The 11,013-nt window shown below is 32.8% G+C and overlaps 1 protein-coding gene across 9 annotated transcripts in view; it reads right to left on the reverse strand.

The window, feature by feature from the left end:
- ITP (ion transport peptide) overlaps positions 1-11,013 on the reverse strand; it is a 165,959-nt gene that overhangs the window by 14,381 nt on the left and 140,565 nt on the right. For 3 of the 9 annotated variants that reach the window (XM_014418988.3, XM_014418989.3, XM_014418990.3), the window contains exon 2: positions 240-334. The exons of the other annotated variants lie outside the window; for them this stretch is intronic. In XM_014418988.3, the coding sequence (XP_014274474.1) occupies positions 240-266 (27 nt within the window). In that variant the 5' untranslated portion in view covers positions 267-334. The remainder of the gene's footprint in view (positions 1-239; positions 335-11,013) is intronic. 9 annotated transcript variants of the gene reach the window in all.

The following is an 11,013-nucleotide window of genomic DNA, read 5'->3' on the forward strand; positions in this document are numbered from 1 at the left end:
GGTTGAGAAGTTTATTATGGAAGGAACGGTATCTGGTTCTGGCCAAATCGGCAACATATGGAATATTGAGGTCCTGATGGATGACTTGGTATTAGATTTAGAAATAGAATTCTGGAATTAAAAATCTTTTATTCAAGTCACTTAATGCCGCATGGTTTTAGCAACTTTTTACCATTCTGCACTGTAAGTAGACTTGTAATAACAGGGCATGTTAGTAAAAGTAGTTAATCTGTACTCACATATGATAGGCCAGGGGTTAGAGGCATAGGCTCTATACACAAAGGGCTCAGATCGTCTAGCGGTCTGCAACTAATTTTCTTCCTGTCAAAATTCCCTGTAAAATTAGAATAAAGTATGACTTTTTTTGTCGCAGTCTGCCACCAATCATTTAGTGGTCAGGGAAAAGGTTCATAAAAACGGTTGACAATCAGTTTTCATAAACTAAAAATGATTGGAAATAAGAAGGTGAGGAATAAGGAGCTAAGAATCATCACCACATCTTTAGCAAAAGGATGGAACGTTGACAAGACCTTTCAAAGAAAAAACAACAAAAATTTCCTCTAACAAGCCGAATGAAATATCCCATCCGCATGAAATAGGGTCAACCAAGCAGTTGAAACGGTCAACTTCTGAACTAATTATGCAAACTGGAATTCGGTATCCTAAGTTATAAACCCAAATCTAAATTTTTTTTTCATAATTCATCAATTTCTTTAAGGTAAAAGTCTAGTTTAAAAAATAAATTACTTATTCCGAAATATATTGTTTCAGAATACAAGAGACATTACTTATTTAATGCGGGATCCATTACCATTTTATTCGATATTAACCATTTGGAAATAACAAAACTTTATTCAATTACAATTGAGTGATTTATCCCACTCCATACGAACTTCTGTAAAATTAATATTAATACACACCCTAAGCAAATTGAATTTCTATTCACTTAAAACAAATGGAAATATATCAGCAAACATTCAGTTCTCAATGCTATTTTCAGGCCATATTTTAATGGACAACTAATCATGGGTAACATTCTAATCACAAACACAATGGATAACTAATCAACAAAACTGCTTTACAATCATAGAGAGAGGTAGCATCAATATTCTTTCAATCAATATTTCCTCAAGTACAGTTTCGATATAGAGGTCACCCTACCACTCGAGTGGAAATGATGCCGGCGGAAGAATGTGATGGTCCGGCGAAGAGGTCATCGCATAACTGTTTCTTCGGAAGGATGGACATTGAAACCGAACAGCCATTACAGTAGGTACAGTGGGAGTGATTTAGAGTAATTACATCTCCTCTGAGCTGACGCAAGTGGTTTCATCAGCCGAGCCAACGCCTGGCAGTCTGCTACCACTTTCGCCTGTTTCCTTCGAAAGCAAGGACATCCCCGCCTTCTTACTTCTCGCTCTAGATAGTTTCTGTATCATTTTTGTGATCGTTCGTATGTCCTTTCGAAATCGTATGGGGGCATCTTTCAGTTTTAACCCCCATGACCAATAGTCAGTTTAAAAGTAGTTGATCGCATGAGAAATGGATTAAATGTCTAAAAGAATACATTAAACGTTAATTTTGAAACAAAATCCTCCTGAAAACCGGGATGTTTCAAGAGTATATACGCTTAAATTTATTTTTTCATAAAAAAAAAAAAAAAAAAATGTGATTTACAACGGTAACTAATAAAATAAATATTTATGTAATTATTCAAAACTTTACGATGCTACTAACCCCAAGGACTCGGCTTCGAATCCGGTTGGGGAAAAAATTGTTTTCTGTTACACTGTAGCCGTGAGTCAACCCTGTCTGTTCTGGAGCCCCCCTGGGGTTCACCCAGCCTCATTAATTGGGTAAAAATCTGGCGGTCGGGCGTGATTCTGACCAAATCACCTCCTTGCACAACCGTTGGTATAGTAACAGTACTTCTTTAAAAAGTATTGCACCCTTAACCCTTCAAGGGTTGTAGCAGAACATTTTTAATTTCATTCAAAATTTATTGTTCTAATGTTGTAATTATTTACTAATATAAAAAATATGTTTAAATCAGAGTATTTGGAATATTAATTTTATAAACTAAAAACGTTCTACGTTCAGCTTTTCAGTAAGCTTTAATAAATGGAAGAAAATACAGCGTTTAAACGAGGTTTAAGCGCATATCCAAATGATCCGTGACGGATGATGTAAACCCATTTTCCGCTATATGAACCCATTTAAAAGATTTATATGGGGCTATTGAAGGGGAAATGAAGGCTCAGAAACTGGGGTCAGTTTGGCAGACATGTGGGCGCCGTGAAGAGAGCATTCAGTAGAACGATGATAACATCAATCCAAGACGACCCACAGTGCTTCTCTCTGTCATCGCCTACTTCAGTCGGGTCTGTCTCAAGAAGCTCTTGTCGGTCTTCTGTCAATCCTTTTGTCAGTCTGGGACCCACCCTCTGGCTCATTCATCATATTATAAATGTTATTAAAGTCATGAATACAAAGTTGTCTGAGTCGTATCTGATATTGTTGAGATATAATTTTAGATAAAGAACCCTCTCGGTGCCTTATGTATCACTTCTATAATTCTATAAACTTTTATTTAATCAAATCGGAAGATCACATTCATGTCATTGCGACGTGCGATTTAGAATTCAACGGGAAATAAATTGGAAAAAAAAACAACCTTTAAAACACGAGTAACTTATTGTTTGATGAAAAGTCTGTAAAGAAAAATAGTTTTAGCATTGAGGATATGACACTCTCCTAAAGTGCCTTTCTGTTTCTTTAGCTAAGATTAGTATATTTCATAAAAGAGAATTACATAAATTACTTGTGACGTAATTTAAGGAAGCTAAAAAATATGGACACATAAAAAATAAGTATGATGTCACAATGATCTGGTGACCCCCAGAGGCGATATCTAAATCTAAATAATCTATTACTCACTCCGATTTTATTGGTTTCCTCTTTAGGACGATAAAGGATTATTCGTCACAACCATCTACCCATATGACAACTAGAAAAAATGGATGAACACTTTGCCGAAACACTTGTTTTGGGTGATTTCGAACTATCATATATATTAAGACAGCGTAACGTTTAGAAATCTGAATTAGTAAGTGACAGAACAAGATTAATTTGTTTCTACTATATCATGATTTATTGTCAGATGTTTGCATATAACTTATTGATGTTAGTAAGGATTAAATATACGAATACTCTGTCACTATTTAACCAGGCTATTTTGAGTATTTTTACTTAATGATACATTTATTTTTATTTCTATCACTTACAATCAAATCCAAGGTATTCAACGTTTGACAAGAAAGATTAGTGAGAAAACATTCAGAACCGATTTGGTCTGCTTTAATGTTTCCATAGTTTGAGATCCAATTCGACTCCAACAAAAACGTAATAAATAGTCATTCCTGTTTTATTGTCTTCTCCGTGGACTGAAACTTATGTAATAAAAATTGTATTCAATTTCACTACAGGTCAAAACAAACTCTAGTCCTGCCACCTTTAGACGGCGCAACTTAAGGCCTATCTCTGAACAACCATAGGCGCACGGGTGCAAGAGAATGTATTTTTATTTTATCGTTGTCGACGGCAACTGTAAGTACGAATATATAAGAGTATAGAAAGTTGCAGAGAACGGAAAATGTTGCTGACATGTCTTATTCCAGGAAAGTTAAGAAGGGGGTAGAACTAGTTTTGAGGCAAGTAAACGTTTTCTGAACGAAGAGTAGCGAGAAGAGAGCAGACAGCGCGGCGGCGGGCTCCTTACTGTCCGTCCAACATACCTACGCCGTCTGCTCCTCTGTGTCCCATATACAAACCAGCTAACTCAAACTCATCTTAAGTCGAAATATGAAGAAATTCTACAATAGGACAGCCCAAAAGTTGCGTTAATTGCAACAAAAACCATTCTTGATAGTCATATTTATCCTTCGTGGATTATATTTATATGAGCTCAGGTTGAACTTCTCGTTAGTTCCAACAATAGATTTGTTTTGGACAGTGGTTCTAGAACCTAGAGCAACTTCCAGTTGTAATTGGACGTCGCAGAAAAGGGACTAAGAGTTCTAATGGGCAAAGATCTCCTCAAGGTATAAAAACTCATCATTCCTTCTGCTATTACATTCTCTTCGGAAAGTCGACTTTTGACACCTCCGCACTTAATGTATATTGCTAAACACAAATATCCTTATTTCCAAAGATTCATCGACTTAAGGAATAAGATCACTGTGTATTTAATACCTTAATTTTGCAGGTATAACAAAGGCAAATATCGCATCGCAAATATCGTGTTTTTTTTTTGTTCTGTTTTTTTTTTCAATATTAGTAAAAGTAGTAGAATAGAATTACAGCCCCTTAGATGCAAGAAAATGCTTTGACTAATATGTTTATCTCTTCAACCTTAAATGAAAGGATTCTACAAGACACGAAGCCCTTGCTACAATGAATAACATAAGCAACCAGACATCTTACAAAAAAACCGATAACAGTTGCATATTAAACTTTGGGTTTATTGTGGTTTAATTGAACATATTAATTTATTATTCTCATGAAATCTCATATTACTAGCCAGTAATGGAGGAGAAACAAGCCTCTGAAAAAAAAAAAAAAATTCTAAAAGAGGGAAAACATCAACTGTGGGAAAGCGGGGCAAGTAGTGCCGGAAACAAACGCTAAATTAGAAAGTTGGGCAAAAATTGATCAGATTTGAACACATAATTTCTAGAGCGGAGATGGAATAATTGCAAGGGTGGTACCACTGGCGGCTATAATCTGTGACGTCACCTCTCAATAATGGCGATGCCATCAGAGGAGCAGGCAGGAATATAAATCACAGCTGGGAATATTTGATCTTCCGCCAAAACCGGTTTCCCTTTGACTGCCTTCGCGGGAGGTTACTGGCGTGGCTATAGCACTTCCGACCTCCCCTTCCAATTTCCAACAGGCTTGGATATAATTCATTTCTTTTAACAGACCGCGATATTTGATATTGCAGCATAATTTTTAAAGTCGGTTTCAAAACTTCCACTTCATTATTCGAATCCAATCTTAATGGGGTGACAGAAGCGTTATGAAAGTTTCAACTCATTAATGATAAAATATGGTAGTGAAATAACTTGGAATTACCATCCTCCTGATGTCAATGAAACTTTTCATCGCTTTAGATTTCCAAAGCTAATGCTAATCGCAATCGGATTTTCCACCGTTTTTTCCGGCACGATAGGATAAGATCGAAGGTTGAGGTTGGCAACGGTTACAGATCTTCTTCCGGGAAAAGTCAGCTCAGATTATGTTTTCGGTTTATGGCCCAACATTCCTTCGACTAAACAAAATTTATTTGGAACAAAATAGTGTCAACTTTTAACATAAATTTGAAAATATGATTGTTGCAAATATTTAATTAAGGATGAAATTATTGTTTATTTACGTTTATGCTATATCTTTATCATATGACGGAAATGATTTTCACTTTGACCATAGTTTTATATTGACCACTGCATAGAAATGTGTGGGAAGGAGGAAGAAGTAAGTTAATGGAGAGAATTATGAGCTAAGCCGTGTAAGAGGAAGCAAAGTGAAAGTTGGGTCGATTACTTTTTAAATCCGAAAGGAGGATATTAATGGATATCTATCTCAAATTATTATATTTTAACCTAGAAACCCTCCGTGATGATACTTCCTGGATCCAAAAAGTTCCAAACTTGCTTCTCAGCTTTTTCAAAAACCTATCATTATTTACAACTAGGTCTCATGTAGAATATAACTATAATTATGCTAAATAATCAATTTTCAAGACTTAATCAAGTATTTATATCTTCCGAAAACAAAAAACAAAATGTACACATAAAATGGGATTTAAACTCCGAACAGAGGCCAACTATAATCGTTAATGATTTTTGGAAGATTCAAAAAAATAAAAGCATTATATCTTTGAAGTTTAATAACTAATTAATCAAATTTAGTGCTAAAACATTCATAGTAAGTTCAAAGCATGACGTAATGAAAATTCAAATAATGATCTATAATTACTCTACGTAATATTGTAAAATCATCTTGATAATAATTGGCTAATTCTAGAATAATCTTAATTTATAATAAAGCTTAATATTTTTTTTTATATTTGCCAATATATGAATTATGATTTATTATGAAATTTTAGAGAGGTTTAGAATTCACGTTTACAATAAAATTGAGTAAAACTGACATATAAATTAGAGCTATTAAGAAAAAAATATTAGCTTAACCTGTAAATCTTCTGGATATAACCTAATAACAATTTGAATGAATTGATGAATAATTAAGAGAGACAGTAGGGATGGGGGCAATTCAGTTTAAAGACACAAGAAATGTCCTGATATGAAACAATAAAAAGTGGACTTAAAGTGATGACTAGAGACGCTTAAGACAGATTACAGAAATAAATACTAAAAGCTCAACAAAAAAACAAGAAAAAAAAATTGTTCCCGATAAGTACTTTTTTCAACAGAAGGGACTGACCCACGGTCTTATCGTGTCGATTAAAATAATAAAAAAAAAGCTATGAGAAATGATCCTTTTAAGAAAGGAGATATGCATGACAACACAAGCTATTAGAATTTGTCCAAAAATAACTCCCTATGTTTTATTTGCTATTTTTTATTTGCTTTATCGGCTCTTCTGGGAAAGATTATGTTTAAAGATGGTTATATCGGGACTTGGAACGTTGATGACGAAAACGTTGTGGGGGAAGTGGTTATTGTCGACATTATTATATATTAACTCATCTTTCCGAGATATATAGCCTCGTAAACTTTTATGTACAATATAAAGAGTGAGTTATGGTTTTCAAACAATATTACTGAAGGTTCAGAGGAGGTTTTGAAAATGATTTATTATGAACATGTGTTTATTAAGAATTATATATTATATCAGTTTTTCTTCAGTATTTCCCTTATTTGGCGCCCAGAACAAGATGATAACCATAACTTCATTTATATTAAAATTAATTAATTTTGATAATTTTTACTTTCAATGGTATTTGAAAGTTACCAATTTGGAAAACTATCAGTAACTTTAATGTAAACTTCTCTAATGTTAATTTTTTTATAAAATGAAAAAAAAAAAAAGGATACATTAATAATATCAAGTTGATTTTAAACGTAATTATCGAAAATTTAAATTTTAGATTTAAGAATCAAATGATTCGAAAGCCGAATCGAAATCGAAGGTTGATCCGTCACAGGCCAAACCACAAGGTTATATTTTTCTGATTGCCATTCTCGACATATGAATTATATGTTATATAGAACCGCTATTGGCCAACCTGTGGTAAAGACAATAATTATTTGTGAACAATAATCCGGCTAGTTAAAAACGTAATAAAAATCAATGTGCCTACAATTTAGAAAACAAAATCCATCTTTGATTGGTAAAAACAAAGGCATCGTGTATGGCAAAACAGAAAAAAAATTGGGCGATTAAAACGTAATGAGATGTTGATGATTTGGATGGGTTCGATTGTAAATTAATACTTTTAAAGAATAATTAGAATTCTTTATTCATAATGCAGTATTATAATCAAACTCACTGTTAATATGGGAAAAGAAGAAACTCTAAGTTTCGATAGTGTGGAGCAATTTAAGGGGGTTATCAGAAAGAACCGAATATAAAATTCTATTTATTAAATGTTCTAAATAGGTGTGGTAGAGAATGTAAATGTATATCCTCAAACACTTATAAAATAATTTAAAAAATCAGTTAATTATGAAAATGAAACGCACTGTATGAGTAGCGAGAATATGCCACCTTAGAAGGGTACTGGCAATCTGCTCTAACAGCACTTGTGGGACAACAAACCCAGTAACCGGACGCCTTCTGTAAATATAGAAAAGACTACTCAACAAGAAACCGAGAGCTGTAAGAGAGAGCAATGCTGTATGGTTGTTCATGGAAAATAGATCCAGAAAAAAAAGAAAAAAGTATTTGGATGAGTAAAAATGTATTTACAACCACTTAGTTGCAGCAAAGGATGTGCCCGAGATTTTTTTCTAGTTTTCTACTACTGAATTAGAATTTCAAACTTGTCCCACTGCGATTTAAAAATATAGATTGCTCAATATCGAAACGGCGTAAATTAACAAATTCTTCTGCCATTTCTCATTTACAGTTTAAAAAAAGAAACTATTTAATTAATAATTAAGCTGCAAAAATTTTTTTTAATTATTAATTTTATTTTAAGTATCATAGATTTAACGATTGTGTCAAAAGACCCTGAAGTCAGGATCATCTTGGTCGATATCTTGGCGAGAAAGCGGGAATCAGGTCAGAAACATTTGATAACTATCAAAGTGATGACGTCATTGCTGGACCCGACTCACTGGAACACGTGTTGGATGAAAGTTAGTTTCATATTTCGGACTGTCGATTTTCAAAGGGCGAAAAGGGGTCTCTGGATGATCCGCCCTGGCAAAAATGGTACGTTCATATTGGCATCTGTTAAATTTTGATCGAAACTTTAACAAATAATACGTTCAATTCTCATTCAGAGAATTTAACTATCTGACAAAGTTTTAGAAGCTGGAAGATTAGAAACTGTATACATATATACACATCAAGTAAATTTTCTGTAAGTGATATTATGACATGATACAAACATGTGGAGAATCTACCCATTGATAGAACTCCAAAAACATTTCTGGAGGCCATCTTCTTTTCAGACGCCTAGGAGGATTGTTAGGTAGTGAAGGAGAGGCCAGGTTAGAAACGAGTTGGTTTGGGTGGTTGGGAAGTTTATCATGGAAGGATTGGTATCTGGTTCTGGCCAAATCGGCAAAATATGGGACATTGAGGTCCTGATGGATGATTTTATTTGTGACAAAGTTAGGAGCATTAAGGATTTTACGAAGGATTTCGGACTGTAAGGATTGGATTCGAGAAGAATTCGATGGTTCAGTGGAGCCCCATAGCTCAACTCCGTATGTCCAGATAGCCCTTATAACAGTCATGTAGATCAGTCTTTTGTAATGGATTGGAAGTTTGGACCGTTAGTCTAGTAAATGGTGTAATAGTCGGAATCGACAAGCAGTTTCCTGCCGTTAAAAATTAATGTTCAAATTTAATAGATACCCGTAGAACGCCACATGCATAGATTAATGGAAATCTTGGAAACAGCAAGACAGGCGCAGGTTTTGAATGAGATCTAGGTCTAAATATAGATTATTACAAAACACTAATACAATAGCGGAATTAGATGAAAACTAAAAGAAAATGAACGTTGCTAACTATGAACTGCCAAGAGTTTTATATATATATATATATATATGTCTCAGGGATATGATGATAATGGAGATTTGATCAAATCCCTAAGGTAGAAATGATCGATTCACGGAAGATGTTAAATTAACAACTCTGTAGGTGTAATTTCCCCTTAAGTGATTTGATCAAATACTTTCAATGTTTTCGTGAGAAGATAAAATTGATATCCCTGTCAAAAAAAAGTAACGTACTTTGTGACTCGAGATGTCACAAAACAACAACATTTTTTAATAAAAATTATTATTTATTAATTAAATTAAATGAAATTCTTAAAATTTCACTTAAAACGTTCTTTTTGTTTTTTAAAAAAACTCTTAAGTATCTATTTCTTTTGTTGATTAGTTTCAAATAAATAATTTTTATTTCAATGACTGCTTTATTACTTTACATGTAATAATGCATGGTTTACTAAATATATACTTTTAATATCAAAACAATATTATTTCATATTTTCCACAATTTTCTTTAGAGAAATCACACTACAGTGTTATTTTAACATGTTCCGTGAATTAATCTCCTAACTCAGGGATTTGATCGAATCTCCATTTTTATCATCGTTCTGTAGTATATCTGTAACATTTCGGCCCATTAAAATATATGTTCATATTTACAACTCTTGTAAGAATTTATTCCATTTTATAATTATTCTAATTTATTAAATTTTATTCTTTTTTTTCTCACCTCTTTTTTTTTTTTGTAGTTCACTTTTTTTTCTCAGGACATTTATGTCTAAAATATTAATATTATAAACGAATTTTAATTGTCATATATTACAATTAAAATTATACGAACTTGGAGTTTTTTTCATTCATATTAGAGCAACATTTACTATTCTAAAAAAAAAAAAAATCATATAATTATAATATTAAACTAATAATAATATTCAATAGTTACACTTTATTAAAGACGAATGTATACGAAGTGGATTAATTTTTAGTGAGCACCTTAATCTTTATTAGAGTAAGTCTAAGTAACCTAAGGGTGGGGATTTCGTCGCATCAGTCCTCACTTCAGAACCAACAGGTAAAATGTTTTTATATTGTGGCAGGGGTGGGTTTAAAAAAATTTCTTTCTGTTCCAAAAAAATTGAAACTTTTTAGAAGCCTTAGAACAGTAACATATCAGACTAACTGCGTACAGCCTGACTAGATATAAGATTAATTAAACTTATATTTTCCATTTAAAATAAAAATACCTACATTTCTCCAGGGTTGACCCGAAAATGGTAATCCAGAGATAAACCTTCAATTTATGCACCAATAAAAATCTTTTCTCGAAAATTAAAGTAGTAGGATAGAAGATTAATTAATTGTTAAAATAAGAAAATCTCGTTTTTTTCTCATCTAGGCGTCATAAAACAAGTAGTTATAATTTTTATAAAGATCATTACTAAAAACATACAATATAATTTAAAGAAGTTACCGTTGAGTTCTCATCAGGTTTATTCCAAATAGAGTATTTTCTTAAAAGAAATATATCTATAAAAGCGCAATCTATGCAAGGATGTTTTTTTTTGTCGCCGACTGTCAATTAATGTTCCTTCATTCGAATCGTCTAACTCAGCACATTTAATTAATATATTGTATTACTAATTAAAATAATATATAGGTTTGAATATATTATTTTAAATATAACTTTCAGAATAAAAACTTCATATGAATAAAATGGGCGCGGCCATAACCGCTTCATTACAGCTCACTGTATTCATCA

The sequence above is a fragment of the Halyomorpha halys genome, unplaced genomic scaffold (genome assembly GCF_000696795.3).
Source record: "Halyomorpha halys isolate HHAL.00 unplaced genomic scaffold, Hhal_1.1 Scaffold214.1, whole genome shotgun sequence".
Taxonomy (NCBI): Eukaryota; Metazoa; Arthropoda; class Insecta; order Hemiptera; family Pentatomidae; genus Halyomorpha; species Halyomorpha halys.